At 41.6% G+C, this 26,986-nt stretch overlaps 1 protein-coding gene across 3 annotated transcripts in view; it reads right to left on the bottom strand.

Annotated features, from left to right (window-relative positions):
* Positions 1–26,986, bottom strand: part of LOC126273103 (putative ferric-chelate reductase 1 homolog) — a 346,200-nt gene that overhangs the window by 38,366 nt on the left and 280,848 nt on the right. For all 3 annotated transcript variants that reach the window (XM_049976539.1, XM_049976537.1, XM_049976538.1), the window contains exons 3-7: positions 12,392–12,483; positions 11,666–11,843; positions 11,382–11,576; positions 11,136–11,243; positions 10,465–10,621 (exon numbers count right to left, since the gene is read on the bottom strand). In XM_049976539.1, the coding sequence (XP_049832496.1) occupies positions 10,465–10,621; positions 11,136–11,243; positions 11,382–11,576; positions 11,666–11,843; positions 12,392–12,483 (730 nt within the window). The remainder of the gene's footprint in view (positions 1–10,464; positions 10,622–11,135; positions 11,244–11,381; positions 11,577–11,665; positions 11,844–12,391; positions 12,484–26,986) is intronic.

The following is a 26,986-nucleotide window of genomic DNA, read 5'->3' as shown; positions in this document are numbered from 1 at the left end:
AATGGTAATGCACAAATTCAAAATGGAGGCAGCAGCAGATTGCAGTGAAGGAAGTTGTGATATTTTTGTTATTTTAAGTGAATTGTGTGGTGATTCCAGTGGTTCTGACTGTTTTCATGATGACAATGATCCAGATTTCAATTTAAATGAGGAGATGGAAAATTCTACTTATATTAATCCTACCACAAGTCAAGTCAGTTTTGTTTCCCACATCATGTTGTTTGCTGGTTACCATTGTCTTTATGCTAGCTAGTTAGGCTACATATTTTATTTCCACATTCAACTTTTTTTTTCTTCAAGATCTTTATACAAAGATAGAGTCAACACATTTTTTTACTATGTTCGCCACATCTACGGAAAGCTAGACCTTTGGACATTATTAACTCAAAGTTTGTATTTTTTTCCATATGCACTTAATGTTTTACAGTGGCTACCAGTTGCATAAATAATAAAATATTAATAACTTAAGTATGATTTTTTTAACTTTTCAAATTGAATATCCCAATTCATAGCTAATGTGGGTTACCATTATATTTCCCCATACCATTAAATTCATGTGTTTCTTCATATTTCTTGAGCGTATTGTGTAGCCCATTTACTGTTGTCGTCATCCTGAATCTGCTTAATGTATTCATCCTCTACGATTTTTACTCTCCACACTGCCCTCCAATACTAAATTGGTGATCCCTTGATGTCTCAGAACATGTGCTACCAATTGATCCCTTCTTCTAGTCATGATGCACCACAAATTCCTCTTCTCCCCTTACCTGATCTACCCACCTGATTTTCAGTGTTCTACTGTAGCACCACACTTGAAAAGCTTCTTTTCTAATCTTGTCTAAAGTAGTTATTGTCCCTATTTCACTTCCCCAAATTTCTCTTCTTCAGACACACTTTTCTTTCCATTGCCAGTCTACATTTTATATCCTCCCTACTTCAACCATCATCAGTTTTGCTCCCTGAACAACAAAACTCATTTATTACTTTAAGTGTCTTATTTCCTAATCTAATTCCTTCAGCATCACCAGATTTAATTCAACTACATACCATTATCTTCGTTTTGCTTTTCTTGCATCTTATATCCTCCTTACAAGACACTATCCATTCCGTTCAACTAATCTTCCAGGTCCTGTGCTGTCTTTGCAGAATTACAATGTCACTGGCAAACCTCAAAGTTTTTATTTCTTCTCCATGGATTTTAATTCCTACTCCAAATTTTTCTTTTTTTCCTTTACTGCTTGCTTAATATACCGATTCAATAATATCAGGGATAGGTTACAATCATGTCTCACTCCCTTCCCAACCACTGCTTCCCTTTCATGTCCATCAACTCTTATAACTGCCATCTGGTTTCTGTACAAATTGTAAATAGCCTTTCGCTCCCTGTATTTTACCCCTACCACCTTCAGAATTTGAAGGACAGTATTCCAGTCAACATCGTCAACAGCTTTCTCAGTCTACAAATGCTAGAAATGTAGGTTTGCCTTTCCTTAATCTGTCTTCTAAGGGAAGTGGTAGGATCAGTATTGCCTTGTGTGTTTTAACATTTCTACGGAATCCAAACTGATCTTCCCCAAGGTCAGCTCCTACCAGTTTTTCAATTCACTTGTAAAGAATTAGTGATAGTATTTTGCACCCATGACTTATTAAACTGATAGTTACGGAATTTTCACACCTGTCAGCACCTGCTTTCTTTGGGATTGGAATTATTATATTCTTGAAGCCCGAGGGTATTTCGTCTGTCACATACATCTTGTTCATCAGATGGTATGGTAGTTCTGTCATGGTTGACACTGAAATACCACAGGTTAGACAGTGGGGAGGGGAAGGGAGGGGAGGGGAGGGGAGGGGAGGGGAGGGGAGGGGAGGGGAAGGGAGGGGAGGGGAGGTAGCGGAAAAAGAGAGAAATAAAGAGACCAGGCATGGTGGTGGAATGACAGCTGTGTAGTGCTGGAATGGGGACACGGAGGGGGCTGGATGGGCGAAGACAGTGAATAATAAAGGTTGAGGCCAGGAGGGTTACAGGAACGTAGCATGTATTGCAGGGAAAGTTTCCAGGATATCACATTGGCAGTGTGTTTGGCAACAGGGTGGTCCACTTGTTTCTTGGCCACAGTTTGGCAGTGGCCATTCTTGCGGACAGACAGCTGGTTGGCTGTCACGCCTACATAGAATGCAGCACAGTGGTTGCAGCTTAGCTTTTAGACCACATGACTGGTTTCACAGGAAGCCCTGCCTTTGATGGAATAGGTGATGTTAAGTGACCGTACTGCAGTATGTAGTGGTGGGAAGATGTAAGGGACAGGTCTTTCATCTAGGTCTATTACGGGGGCATGAGCCATTTGGTAAGGAGTTCGAGGCAGGGGTTGTGCAAGGATGGTTGGGTATATTGTGTAGGTTCAGTGGATGGCGGAATACCACTGTGATGGGTGGGAAGGATAGTGGCAGAACATTTCTTATTTCAGGCTTCACCTGGTCCTATTCAACCCAACGAGCCACCTTCCTAGATGTAGATCTCCACCTCAAAGATGGCTACACCAGTACTGACCACGAGCAATACCTCCACTTCGGCAGCTGCCACCTGTTCCATACCAAAAATCCCCCTCCCGTACAGCCTAACCACTCGTGGTCGTCATATCTGCAGTGACGAGCCGTCCCTCTCTAAATATACAAGGTCTGACTGAAGCCTTCACCGACCGTAATTATCCTCCCAACCTGGTACAAAACAAATCTCCAGTGCCTTATCTTTTCAGACCCCCACCACCTCCCAAAGTCTCACCATCCAGTCACAAAGGAGTATTGCCCTTGTAACTCAGTACCACCCAGGACTGAAGCAACTGAATTACATTCTCCGCCAGGGTTTCAATTACCCCTCTCACAGTGGCATTCTGCTATCCACCAAACCTACACTCATCCCTCCTTACACCACCCCTTCTCCCAACCCCTTACCATTTGGCTCATATCCCTGTAACAGACCTAGATGCAAGACCTGTCTCATACATCCTACCATACATAAAACAGGTGGGGGAGGGGGGGGGGGGGGGGGGGGGGGACGGCATACCCAAAAAACCAAGATCCATGAACTGTTAGAAATAGTTGGTTCCTCAATAAAACCCTTAACAAATGCATACAATTCCGATGCACAGTTTAGTATGATTGTGGATGTTGTTAATATGGAGTGCAGTGCAGTGAGAACACGCCACCTGCTTCAGTTAGCAAACTGCACACAACCTAGCACTTCCCACACACGACATGATACAAAGTAAAGAGACATCAAACAATGTTCTGGTGGATGTACCCAGCTGCAGTCTGTTTCACAGCGCCCTGATCCACCCAAAGAAAACATTTTCATGCCAAAAAGTACATGGCATCCTCGCAGAATGCCTGCAAAATCAGGGCCGTCAGGTTCAGGAACAATAACCAAAAATGTGTGCAAGAAGAGAGTGAAAGTACTGAAGGCCCAATTACACATGATGAAGGCAGAACATAAGAAAGAGCTGAGGATTAAAAATTTAAAGATTCGGGCCCTAAAAGAAAAACTAAAATCTGGAAGAAATTTTCCTGTGACATTGAATTTTTGTAATTTTTTCTGTTGTGTTATATTCTGTCTAATGTATTAAAGTTGTCTCACAATTCAAACTAACTAACACACACACTCTCTCTCTCGGTGTGTGGTGTGGCCTGCATCTGTTAATATTTATAATGGCAACCTACAGCTTTTATCACAACAGAATTTGTAGCAAGATATTTTCAGTAATGCATTCCTATGATGGGAAACTGTATTCTGCTGTAGTAATCCAAGCATGTGTGGCTTTCTTAGCAATACTCTGCACCTGCTAATGTTTATTATAGCAACCCATAACTTCTGCCACAGCTGTATTTGTAGTGAGGAATTTTTCACTGGCACTATGGTGTGACAAGGAATTCTCCTCTGCAAAGGCGAGCATTAAATACATGAAAAACTGCATCAACATCAGTGAGAGTGAGGGGAGGGAGAGAGTTTTCCTTTGTAATAACTTAAAGTATTACACTTCTTACAGACAACCCACAGCATTATGGTTCCACTTTCATATCTTCCGAGGTAGCACACTCGTTAACTAATTATTGTTCTTGCACTGATCCCAAAGTGTTAGACACTGCTGACAAAATTCCATTGCCTTTTGTAGCAATGAGAACTTGTTTTTGGTGGCAATTTCTAATCACAACTTTGTCTTCACTTTCATGTATTTTTTTGATTCCATACAGTTGTACATAATATTGTGTAAAGTGCTGCTACAGGCATGACTGGCTAGAATTAACAACATAATTCAATTCTTTGCACAGTTTGTCATTACATCAACATTTACATAAGTGATCTGGGCTACAATCTTATAGCCACACACACTGATGTTTGAAGCAAATCATATTGTAAACAAAGAGTAGTGATTAATATGGAAACAATTTAACAAATACGCGATGCCAAACTCACATTTCATGTTATTACACAAATGATTATTTTGTGCCTATGTGTTTACTGCATATTCACAAGTTTAAGCTAATGGGCGATAAGACTGCATTAATAGTGAGCAGAAGTGCAGTAAAATAATCTCTAATCTGAAAGGTTCTCATAATAATGAATGTGCTCTTTTAATTGCAAAATTGTTGGACATTCACATATTTGTTGTTACAGTAGAAAATTTAAGAGATAACAAGTTTGTTTGTGTGGCCATCCTCCGCAGCAAGCATATAAATACTTGTTTTGCAAATCAAACTGCCTTTTCCTGCTGCTAGGCAGTTTGGTTTGCAAAACAAGAATTTTTAGAGAAGGTTAGGGTCTATAGTGAACATAACACAGAACTATCCATTATATTTTATTCCATTTGATTTTACTCTCAAACTCTCTAAATGTAATGGAGTCATTAGTTCCCAAATTTAAGTAACCCATTGCTTTCTTGCTTTCACAACCAATGTGATATGAGAAATATATCTTTAATAATGAATTATCAACAGTTCCAGACTAAAAAAATCTCTCAGAAAAGCAGCAGCTGTAGGCAACACATCCTGTCCCTGGCACGCCTCAACCTCAAATTTCTCAAACACCCAGTTCAGTGAATTCTTTTATTTTCCCTAGATAACAGAAAAAATAGATTACATGCTGAAATAACCGAGAAAATTCAAAATACGGCGGAATCCCGTGACTGTAATAATAATTTTTCCATTCTGAACAATATCTGAATTTATGTTACCTTATTGCAAATGTTCATTAATTATAGCACTGCAAACTGCTTTTCCTGGTAATGTATCATCATGATACATCTGCTGTCCAGGTAGCACAGGTTCGTTACCTTAAATGTTGGGGCCTCTCTCATCCTGTAACCAATTAAAAGTCGAGAAATTTCTGCATCTTCTTACGATTTTTCACTGCTTGTACTCCTCGCAATATTATGTAAGAATTGACATTGCTTTTTGTGGATTACATCTTATTCCTATAGATGATATGGGAAATCATCTCTTCCACAAGCCGTATTTTCTCTCAACAGTGTTTCTAATTTTAATATGAGGCCAATTATATAGATGCTCTACTTCATTTTGCAGATTTAAAAGTGGAGTTAAGAAATAGGATCTACATGTGCAACCACTATCTCCCAACAAGTGACCTTGTGGTATTTCTCCGTTTTCAAATTGTGCTCTTTGAGCATAGTCGAGAAATATGGTACTGTCGTGCACTGAGCTCGGCCATCGAGTGACAATATCTCTTATTAACAAATTGTGATCACTAATGGTTTGACAGTTAAAGGAAAAATATGATTTCCTATTGCGGAAAAGTTCCGCATTATGTTCTCCAAGAGACTGGATTCTTATATGGGTACAATCCAAGTTACCAGGAATGCCAGGAAATCGGTCCAATTTACTAAAACCATACATCACAGGGCACACTTCTCTTGTAGGAAATTTTATAAAGCAAGGAGACATTGATGCTATGATGTGTGATACATCACTGATGATTCGTTGCACTGTTGTATGATGTACATTACTGTTGTCCCCAATAAAAATGTTGAATGCACCTGTTGTATATGCCCTTAAAGTAATCGAAAGTCTGTTCATTGGCAAAATGGAGTTATTCCGATCAGTAAGAAATCCGAACCTATCATTAATTTGCTTTAATAACCACCACGCTGTTTCTTTTGACAGACGAAATCTCTCTTCAAACTTCCTGTCACCATAATCTTGACAAGGGTTTCCCTTTCCATATTACTTCAACACTGTTTTGGTCACGATTTAAATGGTCACGGTATAACAATTCTTCCTCAATGCCATCCATATCATCAAAATGCGCCACGAGCTTAATAATGTATGCTTCTAAAACAGCGGTTATGTCGAGAAAACTGGGAAAGAGCCCCAGTTAAATCTTAACATGGTCGATTCCCTCGTTTAACTTAGATTGATGTTGGTGCACTAGAATTTTGCGTTGAACAGGATTATATATTGATTGAACTGCGGTTAAGTGTTAATCGAGATTGGTGCACTCCGCCATGTGAGTTGCTCTAGAGAGAAGTTCCGGCAAATCATGCAGAAAGGCAGTAGTGCAACTGAGCATATCCATATGCTCTGTTCAATGGATTCCTAAAAGTGAACTCCAGATGTATCCATACAAGAAGACTACTACTCAGAAGTTCACTGCAGTGCACAAGCAGCAGGGACTACTGTTTGTGTGCTGGACTGAGGAAAGAGAACAAACTCGCAACAAAATTTGGTTTTCAAATGAGGAGGATTTTTATTTGGATTGTGTGGTTAAACTAAATTTACACTGTAGGGCTTCTGAAAATCCCAGATTGCTTCATGAACAACATTGCTCTGAGGTTTTCAATGTTGGTCAAAATTTCCATTCATGGTCTTACTGGACTTGTTTTCTTTGACAAAACGTAACAGTGCACATTATTTAGCCGGATTGAGATGTCTTGGCAACAAGAAACTGTTGTTCATAGCTCCATCATTAATATGATGGTAATGGTTTGGATGCTGCTATGACAGTGGTTTTAAGTAAAGGACAAAACATTGCAGCCAAACCCAAAGTTTTACCAATTCCTCCATTGACCAGTGCCATTGAAGAAGCTGTTTGACCTCTTTCTACAGAATCAGCAGAAGAAATAAGAAGCGAAACTTGTCGAGCAGTTATGAAAGCTTGCCCACGACGGATTTACATGTCTGTGACAGAGAGGGCTGCACTACATAAGCTTGGCAGGATACTGAGATGATGGTTCTTACAATGATAAAGGTAATGTCACTGATTCAGTGTCTTGTGACAACTATCACGATAAAATGAACAATTTACTGTGTGATAGCACATAAAAGAAAATCAGTAAAGAACCCACCAACCAAGTGGTAAGGAAGGCTGCTTCGCTTTAAAACACATGCCCCTTTCCACTAGAGGTTGTGCTAAGACTTAACCTGGTGCAGTTCCTCTGAGGCTTTATGGACTTCCAAAGATCCAGAAGAAGAGAGTTCCTCTGTGTCCGATAGTAACATTGGCCCTCCAACCTATGACTGTGCTTAACATTTAACATCACTATAAAGGCCTCTGTTGGGAAAATGTGCTCATCATGTGTGTAATTCTGATGACTACATTGACAAATTAAAAATCATTCAAACTGAACACTGCTGATATGCAAGTCTGTTTCGATGTAGCGTTGTCGGTCATGAAGGTTCACTTTTGAGACTCGTCATTTCTCATTGGCAAAACCTTTGACAAAGAGATTCCATAAACAAAGTCACTTCACAAAGTGATCTATATTTGCATTTGTTCTGAACTCGGTGGTATTTAAGAAAACGTGGTGACTCTTGACTGTGCTGTTAGCAGAGAAAATAGATTCATTGCCATAAACATTAATCAAAACAGGAAAACTGAATGGAAACATTCAAATCAACCCATCAAGGGAGGAGGAGAGAGAGAAAATAAATGACAAAAGAACACCACAAGTAAAGTGACATTCACAGATTTATGACTCAAACCCATTTTTTTAACAGTTTAGAAGCACAGTTCACTGAACAGCTAGTACTAATTCAATGAGCTGTAAAAACTAAGAGTCACAATATTAATATAACATCAAAGAAATGAGTCTGCTGTACTGTATCAATTTCCATCATTAAGGTAAGATAATGTTCTGGGCTCTGGTCTTAAATGGGCCCACTGCCATGTCATCCTCTGCCAATGGCACCATTGGATGCAGTATGAAATGGCATGTGGTCAGGACACCACTCTCCCAGTTGTCATGTTTCTTGACCTTGAAACTACTACTAATCAGTTGAGGCTCCTCAGTTGGTCTGATAGGGCTGAGTGCACTCCGTATAAGACTTCACATCAGGAAAAATCCCTGACTGCGCCAGAAATCAAACACTGGTTCCCACATGGCAGTCAGCCATGAAGACAAGACATCTTTGGAGACAGACCACCACCACAGAACCGAGAAAATGCAACAAGAGGGTGAAATTAGTGTTCAATGGCACATCGATGATCAGATATTGGACACTTAAGTACAAAACTGGGTTTGGGAAGGGTGGAGGGTGGAGGATGGAGAATGGAAACCAGCTGAGCCCTTTTCAACCCCAGCATTTGCATCATCAGATTTAGGGAACCTTGTAAAAATTGTTGATGGCCTAGAAAGGGATTTAACTGCCATTATCTCAAATGCCAACCTAGTTTATTACCACTGCACCACCTCACTTTGAAGAAAACATCAGACATTATTATAAATTTTGGTTAGAAGGTCTGTATCATCCACTTTACCAGTCAAGCCTTATATAGCTCAATTTTTATTTGTTAAGTCTGCTGCTCCAGTGTGTACAGATCATGTTTCAAAAGGAAAATACAGCAACAGAACAGTAAACATGAGATGCTCAGACACCAAGATTTGATTTGAAAGCTCACTTGGCAGTGTTATGAACGACTGTGTTTGAGGCTACATGGTAAAGCACTGCATCTTTCATTGTTTGTTCAGTAAATGATCTGAAAGATAAAATTTAACAGCACTTGAGACTAGCTCATTTTTATCAATATGATTTGTTTTTAAATTTGGAAAGTGTGGGTCAAGAATTAGTGGAGGATTGGTGACAAATTATTGATCCTAATCATGTACTGAGGGTGCACTCAGCCTTGTGATGCCAACTGAGGAGCTACTCGACCGAATAGTAGCGGCTCCGGTCAAAGAAAACCATCATAACGACCGGGAGAGTGGTGTGCTGACCACACGCCCTCCTATCCACATCCTCAACTGAGGATGACACGGCAGTCTGATGGTCTCAATAGGCCACTTGTGGCCTGAAGACGGAGTGCTAATCATGTACTGAGGAGGACAAATTATCAGTTTAATTTTTTTGAGTATTTTAAGAATTAACATTGCTTGTTTTAGTAATTAATATTTAAAGAATTTTTCTGAGTCATAAATCTTCAAACTGGTTTGATGTGGCCCACCATAAATTCCTCTCCTGTGCCAACCTCTTCATCCTAGAGAAGCGCTCACAATCTACATCCTAAATTATTTGCTGTGTGTGTTCCAGTCTGTCTTCCTCTACAATTTTTGCCCTCTACAGCTTCCTCTTGTACAATGGAAGTCATTTCCTGGTGTTTTAACATATGTCCTAATCATTCTGTCCCTTCTAGTCAGTGTTTTCCACATACTCCTTACCTCTACAATTTTGCACAGAACCTCCTCATTCCTCACCTTATCAGTCCACCTAATTGTCAACATTTGTCAATAGCAACACATCTCAAATGCTTTGATTCTCTTTTGTCCCGGTTTACCCACAGTTCATATTTCACTACCACAAAATGCTGTGCTCCAAACATAGATTCTCAGAAATTTCTTCCCCAAATTAATGCCTATGTTTGGTACTAGTAGACTTCTCTTGGCCAGGAATGACCTTTTACCAGTGCTAGTCTGCTTTTAATATCCTCCTCTCTCCATCCATTACCGACTGTTTTGCTGCCTACCTAGCAGAATTCCGTAACTTCATCTACTTCATGACTATCTATCCTGATAAGTTTCTCACTGTTCTCTTCAATTTGTTTGCTTTTAGATAGTTAATAATCCTGTTCAGTTTTCTGTAACATTTAAGTTCATTTCTGATGTACTGATTTCACATTTATAAATCTTAATTGAGGTCCGTTTATTACATAGTACCATCCAAATAATAATATTAAAAATCATCACTTCTTATGAATGATACACACTAAATTTCATATCTTTCAAGTTCTGTGTTAGTTCTTTAGTTATTACGATATGAAGCTAGTAAACTATGCAAAGTTTTATTTTGTTTCTCTTACTGAAGGAATCACTGAATAAGTGAAATTGTTGATTAAATGAATAACATACATTAGTATTTTAACCTATGCTTAGTAAATATTTATAAAATTAACTCTAATTCTGGGAAAAATATATTCTGAACTGATTTCTCAAAACATACAGTAATAAGATGTCATTAACATACCTCTGATATTTGTGCCAGAAGCCAGAAGTAGGAAAAATGGTTGATTGGCTAAATCATATGTCTTGTTGTTCGTGTAAGTCACCACTTGCCTTCTAAACCTGCAGTAAACTCTACCATTGACGTAACTGTGATTCACCAATGTAATTCCTTCAAAAGGCTGTAAATTAACACAGCAATGAAATACTTAATTCGAAAGGTATGAGTGACCATTTAAAACAAAAAAATTCTAGTAAAAACAGGCACTAAAATGTATACTTAAAGAGCTATGACCACTAGCTTATTTTCACTGCTCTGTGAAACATCTCTTCTACTGAAGAAGTGCCCATAGCTCTTTGCACATGGATTGGCATGGACAAGGAAGGTATGAAAGCAGAAGCCTTTTGCTGGAGTATTAAGGAGTTTTGGTAGAACTTTGATTATTCATAACATTTTGTAACCACATAGTACCTTATACAGTAAGCTAAAACAATATATACAATATCTAAATTGGGTATTTCATGCAGTTATAGAGCTTCTTGTGTTGATAAAAGCTTTGTCTACATCAGTATGCGTGTGTATAGATTCACAAATACAGTTTTACATATTTGTTTTTATAAGTATCCGATCACGTTATGTGTATATCCAATAGTTAAGCCATGTAAGTAATAAATTCTTAGTGTAGCGTAACTTACTTTTTCATCGCGGAAATTGGCCTTGTCATCAGGAGCATTTGATGACCTGTATGCTTGAACAGCTGTATTAGTGGCATCATAAACACACTCCACAACACTGTCGTCACCCTGTAATTGAACGTTATATATGTGACTGAAATTTATTATCCAATTTTCCTGTATATTTAGTCTCGTGTACTAGACATACATGTGAATAAGGTCTCAAATTCACTCACTACCTCATAAAAATAACATTTTAGTGCTCACCATAATTCCATCATCTGACAAGCCAACAGCAACATATAAAGCACCATCTGCCATCATTTCAAATTCATAATCTTCTACTCTATCAAGAACCGATACCATCATACTACAACTTTTTGTTGCAAGGCATTCACCAGGACCAAAGCAAGCTTTTGTTGAGCCACAGCCTTCATATATAGGGTTTGAAGGTTCCGATATCTGTACGGAAAAAAAAGGGAGCCAAACAAAGTCAGTTATCTTTCTGTACTTTTATTATTAAATTATCTGTTAATAAAAGGTCAACATACTGCTTTAGGATCAGGAAACTCTGGTATAACTGGTATCTCTGTAGTATACTTCACTGGATTCCTGGTTGTTGAGATTCCTGTTGAATGATCAGTTGTGACTTCTGGGTGTTCAACAACTTTCACTTCTTCTGACAAAATCCCTGTCCAGTAAGTCTGGAAATCTTGCACAACAGTGGCTCTGAAAATTCAGAATAGAAGATATTTCAAAAAACTAACAATACTAACAAACAATAATTAAAAACGAGTACCTTAACCAGTAGTTGTATGAAAATTTTATCCCTAGTATGTACAGCTTTTCACTAAATATCCCTGACAATTAGGATAATGCAGTTTGTACAAAACTCACAGCACAAAGATAAAGCTGCTACAGGGCACTTGAGTTTATTCCCAACAGTCTACTGCAGAAATGCTAATGATCAACTTATAATATCATCAAATGGTATAATAGTAATAAGCAGCTTTATTTTTCCTCATCTTTGTTATAAAAATATACTATATAAGAGCAATTATAAAAGAAGAGCTACAAAGTAATTAATGTTTAACTCTACAAATGTATAATAGACAATTTAATCTTCCCTATCCCCAAGTTAACAATTTGGTTTTGTGGTGTGTATTTTACTTTGTTACTGACTAAATACAGTGGCTTACTTAAATATTCATTATTACAATAACCTTAATGAATATTCCGAAGTTCTGTAATCATGAAAGCCATTATAAATTACTCACCGGAAAACGAATGTTTTAATGTCTTCGTCTGGTGCTGTCCACTCAAACGTTAAGGAATTCTTCTTTGAAGCATCCTTATGAGTTACTGCCGACTGAAACAAGTCATTAAGCAGAACTGTGTATCAGAAAATCAGTGGAAGAAATGGAAACAGGAGAAAAAGAGGACACAAAGAAACAGAAAAATACTGCACATGCATTTAGCATGTATCTTTATACTTAATGTAAGAAAACTGGCAAATGATAGACCATTAGGTTATTGTGTATTTTGTTTACAGTAACATAAAAAGCATATTACACTATTTCTTCTCACTTGTGCACTTCAGATGTATACTCTGCAAACCACTCTGTTGCATAGCAGATGGTACTGCCCATTGCAACACACACTACAATTTATTTCTTTTCTATTCCAATTTGGGGTGCAGGGACAATAATTGCTTAAATGCCTATGTGAGCACTGTATCCAGTCTAACCTTGTGTTCATGGTACCTACAGAATGATACATAAATGGCTGTGGTATATACTTAAGAGCACACAACTGTTCTTTAAACTTTGTAAGGAGACTTTCACACGAAACCAGGTATACCTTCAAGCATCTGCCAGTTCCAGTTTTTCAGCATTTCTGTAATGTTCTTCCATGGGTCAAGCAAACCTGTGACCATTTGTGTTGCTGTTCTCTGTTTGCGTAATATACCTGGTAAGCCCTATTCGGCAAGTGTGTATCTCACTCTAGTAATATTCTTTGACAGATCACAGCCAAGTCTTTCCTCTGTATCCTGACAGTTTTTTGCCCAGTATTCGAGCAGCATAGCCAAGTTTTACTCGCAGTTAAGCATATTTTATCATCCCATTTCATACCCTTGGAAATTGTTACAACTCTGTATTTGTTTAGAGCTTTCCAACTTTAATTATTGATCATTAATATTTTAGTCATAGGATCCTACTTCCATGTGTTTTGTGAAGTGTGTAACTTCACATTTCTGAATATTTAAGGGAAGTTGGAAATCTTTGCACCAGTATGAAATCTTATCAGAGTATAATTTAATATTAGTGCAGCTCACGGTCTAGCTGTCAGTGTCACAGTGGGATCGCAGGATCCCATTTTGGATTCCTTCCTAGACTGAAGATTTTCTTCACTTGAGAATCTGATGTTTGTATTGCCTTAATCATCTCATCTCCATTGACTTACAAATTGCAGAAGAGTCATCAAATAAAAATACTTGCCCCAGGAGGAGAAACTAGCTCTGATGAGGTATCCTGGCCATTTCATTTGAAATAGTGCTTCATTACAAATAACTGCATCTGCAAAATGTCCAAGATTCTATTAATATTGGTTGCCAAGTCATTAATATTAAACATTAACAGCAATTGTCCCAGTGCACTTCTCTAATAATTTCAGAAGTTCCTTCTAAAGTTTTCAAGGGCTCACCATCTACGATATCCAAACTGGGTCCTTCCTACCAAGAAATTTTCAATAGTGACAAATTTTGTGTGACAATCTGTATGATAGCTCATTCATTATTAAGTGTCGGTGCGATGCTGAATCAAAAGCTTTTCTGAAGTCTAATAATACTGCTGCCACCAGATTTCTTAACACATAATTTTAGTATTGTAAAGTGAGCAAAGTGCGAGATTGGCTTCACATTACAAAGCTTCAAAATCCGCGAGTGCATTATGTCGCAAAAACAACTGAGGCTTTGACAACCAGCACATCATTCTCAAAAATGGCTAATAACTCATACGACAAACACACACTAGAATTCAAGTGGCCAAAAAGAAAAGCATTCACTCAGGAAATGGCAAACTGTCTAAGATTGACACCAATAAGCATACTGTGGTAGCGGAATCACCACCTAACAAATGACGGCTAAAGTGACAGTGCCCAATATGAAACCTAGCTAAAATAATCTCATTACAGTGAGAGGGCAAAGAGGAGGTTGACCAAACTCCTGGGAAAGGTTAAAGTCTCTGGAGCTTGTTTGCATGAAGAGACGACCAGTGATGATGCCAAAGTGACACCACCTGCACAGCCTTATCTCCCTGCAGACCAATGTGACCAGGAACCCACTTAAATCACAGTGGCTCCCTCAAGAGTGAGTAAGTGGATGCTTTCTTGGACCCATTTCACTAAAGGATGAACTGTGTACAGCACACAGAGGCTCTGAAGGGCATTGACAGAACTGGAGTGTGTAACAATTTAAAATCCTGTGTTGTCTGATGTACTGCATAGCCTGGTAGAGGGCAGAGACCTCTGCTATAACTACTGAACAATATTTCAGAAGCAGATACCAAAAATGGATGGTACCAATCGCGAAGGCACACCCACCACCACAGTCAGTCTTTGAGCAATCAGTGAACACAAATGTGCTACCGCTAACCTGTGTGCAAAGGTCAAGGAACAGCGATCAAATTAATCTGCTGTAGTTTCCTTACAAAGCAAATGAAGTACAAGATGAACATGGGTCGTCACATGAAGCCAAGGTGATGAAGAGTTCACATGCACTGAGAATGTGGCAGGTAGCATGAAATTAAGCTTCCGAAGTAATTGCCAAATGTGAACTTTGGGAGACAACAGAAGGAGGATGTGCCCTGTACTGGTGGTCAAGTGAGTCATCAAAAACAGAGGCATAGTATGGATGTCCAGGCATGACAAACAGCAAGCATAATCCAATGAGAACATCATGCTGGTGTGACAGTGGTAGTTTGGCAACTTCTGCATAGAGACTCTCAACCAGGCTAGTGTGAAATGTGCCTGTGGCCAAACAGGTTCCACGATGGTGGATCATATTAAGATAGCCTACGAAGGATAGACGTGCAGACAAATAAACGAAACACTCATAATTTAATTTCAGACACACAAGGGATCAGTACAAATGGGGGAGGGTGGTCTCATCCATATCGCAGGAAGTACCACTTAGGACACGTAGGGCATTGAGGAACTGGGTACAGCAGGTGGCCAGCTAAAACAAGTGAGAGGGCCGAAAAAGTTTTCGGTCAGGAACAAGCCCCTGGAATTAATTTGTTTCAGCGAACATAAGAGCAACAAGCAATATGTAAAGACCATGGAACAAAGACACTGCATTGTCAATATTTCATACAAATGGTTTTATCAGTGGAAAAACTAAATCCATTGTCAATGCTCCGTGAGTAAGTATTATCGAGACGTCACTGAAGACTCCAATCAAGGAGACAAATCCGTGGAGAACTGCAACAGATCACAGAGTCATCAATGGAAAAGGAGCCCGAGATGCCAGGCGGGAGAAAGGCCATAATAGCGTTAATGGCAATATCAAAGAGGACGAAGCTCAGGACAGAGCTTTCAGGCACGTCGTCCACCTGGGTAAAGTTTCCAACAAAGCCAAGCCAATACGTATATTGAAAACTGTGTCTTAAAAATTCCTGGAGGAAATGGAGCAGGCAGCCTCTGAAGTCCCTTAAGTATAGAGAATGGAGGATAGCAGTCCTGCAGCAGGTCTTAGAGTTTCCCTAAATCAATATTCCACTCACAGTTTGGTGTATCCACAGAAAACCATTCATGACAAGGGTTGAAAAAGTGACGATATGGTCAACTGCAGAACGAGGCGCTCAAAATCCACATCGTGCAGTGGTTAGTAGATTGCAAGACTCGAGTCACAATACCAACCAGCCACAAATCTTAGATCAATCACCTTGCAAACACAGCTGGTGCGAAGTGGGTGGTAGCTAGAAGGAAGGTGTTTTACCTTAGGTATGGGTATGACAGTGACTTCACACCAGCATCTGTGATATGTGCGATCTTCCCAAATGTGTTTGTACATATGAAGGACAAAGCAAAAAAAAAAAAGTGCAACACATCTGAATGTGCACGTCTGCCCCTGGGGCGAAAGATTGGAATGAACTGAGAACATGATCTAGCTCCCTCCGGCTAGGCGCAAATTGAGCCGCGTATAGCACGACACGACACGACACTCATGAGTCGCGCGGGTGCAGCGCATATTGCAACGCGTACACCACACTTCGCACGCGCCGACAGAACCGAACCGCGCGCAACCTGTTATCTTTCTCAAACGATTTTACAGAAACTATTCACTGAAAATATTTGATTTTTGTCTTACTTGTAGGGTTATATATCAGCTTCGTGGCGAAGTGCCCTTCATCTCGCTAATGTCCATTCTTATTGTGAGGTACACATTTTAGTAAGACACTACGCAAAACTCAAAGTTTGCAACTAAAATCAGGGGTCGTTATGATTTTGCGTTTGGTGCGTATTACACCATATGTTGCTGCGTATGAAATTTAGCTAACATGTTGAATCTTTGTTTAAACTTACGAGGAGGTCTCTCTATCTGCCTCCGATTTCGAGGAAGTGGATCCCATGTAGCGAGGTGACTTCCGATCTCACGCCCACAAGTATTAAATACTCGCAACATGTCTCATATCTCTTAAGCCGCTCGAGACATCGAAACGAAAGTTTGGCGAATGATAGCTCACAAGGAGCAGAGTGTTTGACAATTCTTAAACACACGGAACTTTCTTACCTATGGCGATATATCAGTACTTCCACTTTTATTTATTTCACTCCAGCGACTAATTTTTTTAAGAGTTATCGACAGCTAGCGAAACAAGAGTTTCCTAGTATGAAAATAAACATTTTCGTAAGTTACTGAACTCTGTGGTTGCCAATTACTTGTTTAATGAGGCACTCCGCTTCGGAATTCTGTCGCAATAGTTGCTGAGAGATGAGTTTGGCAAATTACACTGTGACAAACTAAGTACAATTAAACCTGTCACCAAGAGAAATGTGGCTGTTACAAACGGTGATGTTTCTTCTAATGAGAAAAGGTTAACAATTCACACTAAAATAGATTGCCAATTCTGTTGGAATTTTAGTGGAATCCCCGTAACCCATCGTATTTTTAACACTGAGCGACTGGAATGGAAACTTACCAAAGGATTTTATTTCCTCTCGTGACCTGAGCAGTATTAAAATAATGACGAGCAGTCCTTCAGGCGGCCACATCCCAGATACTAATTACTCACCTACGGCTTGCCAAACTGACAATGTGTGACCGCGAATAAAATAGTTGTTATTGAGAAAAATAAGCAATTGATCTATCGCACAACACAATGGTCGGTGTATTGTCAGCAGCAGAGGATAATGCGCGCGACAGAAATGCTCAATCTAGCCATGTGTACGTTGTGAGTTGGAGTTCGAAAAACATTGTCGTGGAAGTAGATCTGCCTTTGTTAGCAGTACATTTCAACAAATTAAATATATCATAACAATCTTTTAGGATATTCCTACTTTAGTAATAATACCGACCACTTTCTTCATTTGTGTAGCCTGTTGTATAATTAGTTTATTAATGCTGATAATGTGCACGGAACAATTTAAATGTTTTTTTCTCATCTCGGCGAACCATTTAAAACATTGTTATTTGTGACTGCTTTTCGAATGTTTCTAACTTGCAGTGGAAATGTGAGGTTCACATGCATGTAGTACAGCGTGTCTTATTACATTATTACATCCACATCCAAGTAATCACAGTGAGGCTTTTATACTTCACGTCTTGGACGCTTTTTACCTGGAGCACAAAGGGATCACACCTGTGGAGATTATCCATTTCTAAATTTTTTGTAACAGATCGTACAGATACGTCAGCATACTAGGCAGCGAGGAGATAACCTTGTTTTACTTTCCTGCCTTGATTCTTAATCACATGATTTTATAATACTGCCCAAAGGCAATAAAATTTAGTACACAGTAAGGAAAATTTATCGTATGGGCAATACTACCACTTCTCATATGTGCCGTGCCGATGTGAGCATATAGCCGGGCTCCTTTTCCGCTCCCCGCCTCAGATTTCCCACGGTGCTAGCGAGGTACGAGAAACTGTGCCTCAACCACAGGCGCGTGTCGCTTCGCGTCGCGTCGTAATTTGCGCGGTCCCATTTGAACCTGTACAAAAACACGGGCTGCGCTGCGTCGCGCCACACGTGCTATACGCGTCTCAATTTGCGCCTAGCCTCATAGTAAAGGCGGTACTGTAGCATTCACCATCATAAGATGAAAAGGTTATCACCCAAGCCGAGGTGGCTTCTTTCCGAGGGAGGATAGTGGGTTGATGGAGCTTTAAAAATAGCGGTCTGAGGTGTTGGAGATAGCAGTAGGGTCCACAGTGACATCTGCTATGGTCAGGCCAGAAATTGGGAAATGGACTCTGGTTCTAGAGAGCAGATGGTAGTGGCCCCACACAACAGAAGAGGGAGCGAGACTGTTAAAAGATCTAGTAAATGAGATCCAGCTACCTGTTTCGCTATTTCGAAGAATGCAACAACACGGTGCACCTAACTGTTTATAAGGAATACGGTTCACCATCTTAAGATTATTAAAAACGCAGAGAGCACATCACGAATCTTGTCATAGCGTGCCTCAGTCCAGGACACGGCACAGTAAAGATGATATGTGGGGTATGGAACATTCTGCAGCAATAAGGAAAACGTTTCTAAGTTACTTTACCTGGTCATCACACCTGGGGAAATGTTGTTCATCAAAGGTTGCCTGAGAGGAGTTTCCAGTCGGCTTTACAAAACTGCCAGTTGAGTTTACACATAGGTGGGATACGAGTCAGCAAATGAATAGGACACAGGAAATCACTCGAGTACATGTCGGAGAGAACAGGTTATCTAGACAATGACCAAGCTGGGCAGTGCAGAACGAGAGGTCCATTATGGGAATAGATGTGTGTGGAGTCAAAGAAAGGGGGTCCGCCAGTGTTAAAACAAATGATATTGAATTGATTGAGTTCAGCCAAGAGGGCACCTCTCCGACTGTTTCTGGGCGAGCCTGAAAGGGTGTAGTGTGCATTAAAGTCACCAAGCAGAAAAAAGGGATGAGAGAGTTGACTAATAAACTGGAGGAAATCTGCCCTGGTGACACGGAATGACGCAGGGATGTAGACGGTGCAAAGAGGAAAGGGAAGCGAGGAAGGATAATATGGATTGCAACAGCTTGTAGCTGTGTGTTCAGTGAGATGGTTTGGCTATGATTGTCATCCCTGATGACCAGCATGACTCCCCCACGAGGTGGAATGCCGTCCTGGGGGGGGGGGGGGGGTAAGATCAAAGTGGACCAGACAGAAATGTCAGAGGTCAAAGCACTCTCAAAGATGCAATTTTTGTTTGTGGGAGCCAGAAAACAAGTGGACGCTGCGAATCCAAGAGCAGCTCTAATGCCTCTTTGTTGAATATAATGCCGTGAACGTTCCATTGGAGGAGAGTCAAAGTGGGGACAGGGGAGGAGGGAACAAATGAAGGGTTGTTACCTAGACAGCTGCCGAGTCCCAGCCTTCGAGGACTCTCTGCTACAGGGCGCAGTGGCTGGAGGATCCTGTTCCACAAGATCTACATAGCCGGCGGCATTCTCTCTGGGTCGGCATATGGACCCCACGGTGGAAAAACAGTAGGTAGCGCGCACCAGCGAAATGGAAGGTCAGATGGGTGAGTATCACGCGGCGATACCGTTTAAGAGATTCCCCGAGTTGAAGACCACTTGCCTTTCTTTGATTTCTTAGAACCTTTGCTTTTGGCAGATGAAGACTCAGATGTTCGTTCAGTGTACGGACGTAAGAAGTCTTCATGGGAGTATTCCTTATGTCCTTTCGAGCCTGCCGGTTGTGAAGCAGGCTATTTCGTCGCCGGGGGTGAAGATTTGTAGGCTTGTTGCGCAGCTGTGGGAGAAGGAAACGGGAATGCTGCCATGATACTGGGCGATTTTACAACTGCAGTGCGGAACCCGAGCTGCAAGCCTGGGTGGCCATGTCCTTCGTAGAGCGAGGCATACCAAGAACGGAACGGCAAGTGCCAGATGGTAAAATGCATGGCTTTTAACTAGCCAGCAACCTGCGGAAGACAGGGTAAGGCACTCCTGAATGGCCCGCTCATCGAGATACACGGGATATTCTCGGGACTAGGGTGCATGGTCGCCATTACAACTGATACAGTGGGGAAGCGGAGGCTGGCAATTGCCCTCTTTAGCATCCCAACCGCAAGTAATACATTCGGCTATGTTTTGATAGGACCTGCGAGTGTGGTTGTAACATTGACACTGGTAGCAATGCATTAGGTTTGGAATTTACAGTCGAAACGTGATGACTTTACAGCCTGGTTTGATCTTTGATGTAAGCACTACTCGATCAAACATCAGAGAAAGAGTGGCCGTAGGTACTAAGGTAGCATCAACCTTTTTCATTCCCCAATGGACTGCACTGACGCCCTGATCAGAGAGACAAGTTCGGATTTCACCTTCAGTCAGATCACCAAGCAGCTGAGTATAAATAACACCATACGAAGGACCATGTTCGACAGGCCTGGACAAGAACAAGACAGCCTTGGAGGAGCAAAATTTTAAACAATTGTTGGGCTTGAAAATCACAATTGGTCCCCCAGAGGCAAAATTTAATTCCATAAGCAAGAGCAGGATTTCATAGGGCCTTTCTGAAAAATGAACAGATTAACCGTAGCAAAGGACTGACCTACTTCAGTACGTGATACCACTACGAACTGAGGTGCAGTTGGGTGTTTCTTTGAACTTGAGCCTCATTCTGTTTACGTTGAGTAGAAAGACTGACATTGTGATTGGCTCATTGCAAACAATTCCCCCACGATTGCCAGCTTCTACGGCGCGCTCCTTCCAACTGGGGTCGCGCGCTCAGAGGTAGGCTCATCTGCCTTAGGTCCCTACAGCACTGGGATTCCATGGCAGGTCTGCTGGCAGAGACGCAAGATCAAAGCGTGGGACGCAATGGAGCCTCTCGCACTTGGCAGCTACCTGAGTATAGCATCTCTGCCGGCAAGCTTATGGCCACTTCCACACCAGGACGCCAGCAGAGTTGCCAAGTGCTCACCTGCCGCTCATAAATTAAGGACAACTGCAGAATGTGGCGCCACACAACGTGGCACTACACAAAACTGTCGCTAATAGCATAGGAACATAGGGAACATACATGACACAGATCTATAAGTCCACAGTATTGGTGATAAGTGAGAAAACCGTCCCTAAACACATGTGCTACAAAACGCCATTGTTTCCTGCGCATGTACCCCGACATCAATATGGAATATGATCACCATGCACACGTACACAGGCCGCACAACGGGTTGGCATACTCTGGATCATGTGGTCGAGCAGCTGCTGGGATATAGCCTCCCATTCTTGCACCAGTGCCTCTCGGAGCTCCTGAAGTGTCCTAGGGGGTTTGAAGACGTGCAGCGATACGTCGACCGAGAGCATCCCAAACGTGCTCGATGGGGTTTAGGTCTGGAGAACACGCAGGCCACTCCATTCGCCTGATATCTCCTGTTTCAAGGTACTCCTCCACAATGGCAGCTCGGTGAGGCCGTACGTTATCATCCATCAGGAGGAAGGTCCGACCCACCACACCTCTGAAAAGGCGGACATACTGGTGCAAAATGACGTCCCGATACACCTGACCTGTTACAGTTCCTATGTCAAAGTAATGCAGGGGTGTACGTGCACCAATCATAATCCCACCCCACGCCACCAAACCACGACCTCCATACAGGTCCCTTTCAAGGACTTTAAGGGTTTGGTATCAGGTTCCTGGTTCAAGCCAGATGAAAACCCGGCGAGAATCACTGTTCAGACTATGTCTGGACTTGTCCGTGAGCATAACCTGGGACCACTGCTCCAATGACCATGTACCGTGTTCTTGACACCTTGCTTTACGGACGCTCTTGTGACCAGGGGTCAGTGGAATGCATCTTGCAGGTCTCCGGGAGAATAAACCCAGCCTGTTCAGTCGTCTGTAGACTGTGTGTCTAGAGACAACTGTTCCAGTGGCTGCGGTAAAGTCTTGAGCAAGGCTACCTGCTGTACTCCGTGGCCATCTGCAGGCACTGGTGGTGAGATGTCGGTCATCTTGTGGTGTTGTGCACTGTAGACATCCCGTACTGTAGCGCCTGGACACATTCCAGTTTGCTGGGATCGTTACCATAATCCTGAGATCACACTTCGTGGCACACAGAGGACCCGTGCTACGACCTGCTGTGTTTGACCAGCCTCCAGTCGCCGTAGTATTCTACCCCTCATAACGTCATCAATATGTGTGTTGAAAATGGCTCACACAGTCACCATTAGCACGTCTGAAAATGTCTGCACACTTACTCGCTGCATCGTACTCTGACATGCACCAACACACCTCTGCGTATGTGGACTGCTGCCAGCGCCACTGTACGACGACCATAAGTCAAATGCACCGCATGGTCATACCCAGAGATGATTTAAACCCGCAAACCGCCCACCAGAGCGTGTTTCACCATGCGTCAGCATTAGCCTTAATTTATAAGCATGAGTAGTTTTATCCGACCACATGAGCATTATGGCTAGTTTTGAGACCGAATCATTTTATCTGCGAGATGCAGATGAAATCAGCACCATGGGACACTCAATCTCAGTCATCCAAAATGCAAACTGGAGAAAAGGTGTTGGGAATTACCAGGGTCATAAATGAAGCTCAGTTCGAAGAATAAGCCTCTCCGCTTTACAATCGCGTTTTAACTACTTACAATAACGCAGTTTCTGCACTCTGGCAGGCTGGCGATCGTGGAAGTTATCGAACCTCAGTTTCTACACATCCTGTTCCCGATGCTCCACTCCAGCCACAAGAGCTTTACACCACAGACGAAGCACATTTACTATCCGGGCTATGTCACTTTTCCTCGAAAGCTACTTCCAGACCGAAATAGCACAGCCTCATCTCCTGTTTCAGCCATAGAGTAGAAATATCTCTAGAGTGAGCATTGAGAAGCTCAGAATTGATTGTGTGTTGTCAACATACGTTGCCACAATGGCCACGTGATCTCGGGTGATATTTGAAATAAATTGGACTCTTATCTTTGAAGAGCAAAATGAACGAGACGTCACAGAAGCTTCACGTCAGCATGTATTTACTATGTCTTTCAGGTCACATCTCGTCAAGTCGCTTAACACAGTACTGAACGGCGAAATTGGGGTTTTGAGTCACCATCCCTAATAAGCATAAAATGTTACAGTATAGTATCAGAACTGAGGAGCTAAGCATGACAGAATTTGTCAATGGCCGAAGCAAACTTTATGACAAGTTCTTGATCAGTTTTGTTTGGTAAATTACTGAGAAGTGAGACAACGTTTCAAAACATCGACAATTATTTGCTAGGGAAAATATGTACATTCATACACATCAAAGAAAGCTTCAAACGAATTAATGAAGCCTGTTAAACTTATCCATTATGTTTTTTCTTACGTAATTAATAACGTCATTAACAACTGTATATGACTCCTTCATTGAAGCTGACTGTTTTTGCTTAAAATGTCATATGGTGGAATTTGCTTCGTCTACTTATGTTCTTATACATACACATTGTGAGCGTCAGCGCCGTTGTGTTATCGTAAAACCTAAATAACTTTTCGTCTTCAGATATACGACCTCGGTTGTGTAAGAAGGTGGAAAAAATATCCCAGTCGTCATGGAACATCTCCAATTTGTCACTAAAACAAAGCGCTATTATAAAAGATTATGAAGATACAACAGTACAAAATCCACTGTTATAAGGAGAATGAGCGCGGCGAAACCTTGATGTACCGTGAAATGACGTGACGTTCCATTGACGACCTGTGCGAATGCTTCCATTCGAAAGGTATTGTAGAACGTTTTGGTGTTGTGTGACGAGACGTGACGTCACCTGATGGCGGACGCGAATTGGCGTTAAACAATTGACGTCGTCCCTAGATCACGTGACAATTCCAGTTTAATGTTGACAACATGCGCAGAACGCAATGCTCACTCCAGAGATATTTCTACTCTATAGTTTCAGCTAGTGATGCTATTGGGCCAGATAAATCACACAGGCTGGAAATATTTTAGACAAGTTTCCGACTTCTTGTCTAAACATTTATAAATTTAATTTCAGTTTATAGCAACGTACTTTTCAAACAGAAACTGAAGACCACTTTTATGTACACTTTACGGTTACAACTAAAACTGTAAATATCGCTGCAGAGTACACGTCACGAAAATCTTTTTCTCTGGTGATTATTTTCCTTAAAACGTGACTTTTTCGCCAGTTAATCTCGGGAGATATCCACTATCCACTATCTCGTCAAATGAACAAACTGACAGTATCAGGGCACTGGAAAATAACACTGTAATGTCTTGCGTAGTAAAGCGAGTCAAATAAGCCGGTAATATCACGGTCAGCAATGAATGGATGTGCCCAGAACTACTTTTTCTGCATTCTCTTTTTATTTCGAACTTGCACACAAAAGTTTCAGCTCTTTTGCCGAGCTGAGACTGAAGGCTATCATCTGGCGTCTTGTACCGCCAGACTTGAGTGTTCGCAAGAAGGTCCGGGTTCGATTCCCGGCACGTGACTGGGTATTGAGTGTCCATTTTCATCATCATTGACACGCAAGTCGCCGAAGTAGCATCAACTAAAAAGACTTGCAATACGGCGGCCGAACCCCGAAGGGGATATCCCCGCCAATAAATGCCATACGATCATTTCGTTTCACCTGGTCGCTGCCGGTAGAGCAGCCAGAAGACGTGCCGTAGCGTCCCAGTACGATAGGGCCATCGGGTGGTTGCTCATACTTCCCGAACTATTGACGGTGGGAACATCTGGAAATTTGGGAAGGACACAGCTTAGGCAATCACCCTTCCCTGGGCCTGGCCTGCAGCGGGGGTGGGGTGTGTTAACATGTGAACACTGAACACTGTGTCGACCAGGGGCCCGAATTACGTGTCAAACGCGTGCGTCGGTCTTCAATAGCATACAGGGAGGACGAAGAAGCAGAAACCTCAAATGCCGAAGCGGAGGAAGGGCAGGAGATGGACAACGAAGAAAAAAGGCAGATGAGGGGTTGCTCTGGTGTCAAGCTATTGAAACTCAAAAACACATTCCCAAAAATATCCGAGACATGTTCCCGAAGGGAAGGTATAAAGAATATTGGAAGTGTAGACATGCAGCACTGAAATGGAAGAGGTGCTGCAGGCACAAATTCACCGGAGATTAGGGACCCCTCCGGGGCGAAAATACATGTTTGAAATGGAGGTGATCCTTCTGCTAAAGACTCCTTTCTTAAAACTGTGTTCTATGATTCTGCAGGAGATGGATTTCAGGTAGGTGACTGTTTTGTTAGTAACTTCCGTGTCCCTTCTTGTCAACAGATGGGACATACTCTCTTACAATTACTGAGCACAGTCTTTTGTTTGAGAAAGCTGTGGCAACTTAAAAGTTAGTTGCAGTTTTTTCTTCTTTCAAAGAAGTGGCACGTAATTGCCGGCCGCGGCAGCCGTGCGGTTCTAGGCACTTCAGTCCGGTCGCAGGTTCGAATCCTGCCTCGGGCATGGATGTGTGTGTGATGTCCTTAGGTTAGTTAGGTTTAAGTAGTTCTAAGTGCCAGGCGACTGATGACCTCAGATCTTAAGTTCCATAGTGCTCAGAGTCATTTGAACCATTTGGTTTTTTTTTTTTTTTCGCATGTAATTCCCTGATTCTTCCTTCTTTGAGATACTGTCTTTTGCTCGATACATACTTTCATTCTGAATACTCACAAAATTACAGTTATGTAACTTGAGTCATGGTATATCGATATGCACGTGCACAGGGTGGTCCATTGATAGTGACCGGGCCATATCTCTCACAAAATAAGCATCAAACGAAAACTACGAAGAACGAAACTCGTCTAGCTTGAAGGGTGAAACCAGATGGCGCTATGGTTGGCCCGCTAGATGGTGCTGCCATAGGTCAAACGGATATCAAGTTAGTTTTTTAAATAGGAACCCCATTTTTTATTACATATTCGTGTAGTACGTAAAGAAATATGAATGTTTTAGTTGGACCACTTTTTTCGCTTTGTGATAGATGGCGCTGTAATAGTCACAAACGTGGTATCACGTAACATTCCGCCAGTGCGGAGGTATTTGCTTCGTGATACATTACCCGTGTTAAAATGGACCGTTTACCAATCGCGGAAAAGGTCGATATCGTGTTGATGTATGACTTGTGATCAAAATGCCCAACGGGCGTGTGCTATGTATGCTGCTCGGTATCCTGGACGACATCATCCAAGTGTCCGGACCGTTCGCCGGTTAGTTACGTTATTTAAGGAAATAGGATGTGTTCAGCCACATGTAAAACGTCAACTACGACCTGCAACAAATGATGATGCCCAAGAAGGTGTTTTAGCAGCTGTCGCCGCTAATCCGCACATCAGTAGCAGACAAATTGCGCGATAATCGGGAATCTCAGAAACCTCTGTGTTGAGAATGCTAAATCAACATTGATTGTACCCGTACCATATTTCTAAGCAACAGGAACTGCATGGCGACGACTTTGAACTTAGTGTACAGTTCTGCCATTGGGCACAAGAGAAATTACGGGACGATGACATTTTTATGCACGCGTTCTATTTAGCGACGAAGCGTCATTCACCAACAGCGGTAACGTAGATCGGCATAATGTGGACTATTGGGGCGGAAAATCCACGATGGCTGCGACAAGTGGAACATCAGCGACCTTGGCGGGTTAATGTATGGTGCGGCATCATGGGAGGAAGGA

The sequence above is a fragment of the Schistocerca gregaria genome, chromosome 5 (assembly GCF_023897955.1).
Source record: "Schistocerca gregaria isolate iqSchGreg1 chromosome 5, iqSchGreg1.2, whole genome shotgun sequence".
NCBI lineage: Eukaryota > Metazoa > Arthropoda > Insecta > Orthoptera > Acrididae > Schistocerca > Schistocerca gregaria.
The sequence above is the reverse complement of the archived record's forward strand: the minus strand, read 5'-3'. Positions and strand labels throughout refer to the sequence as shown.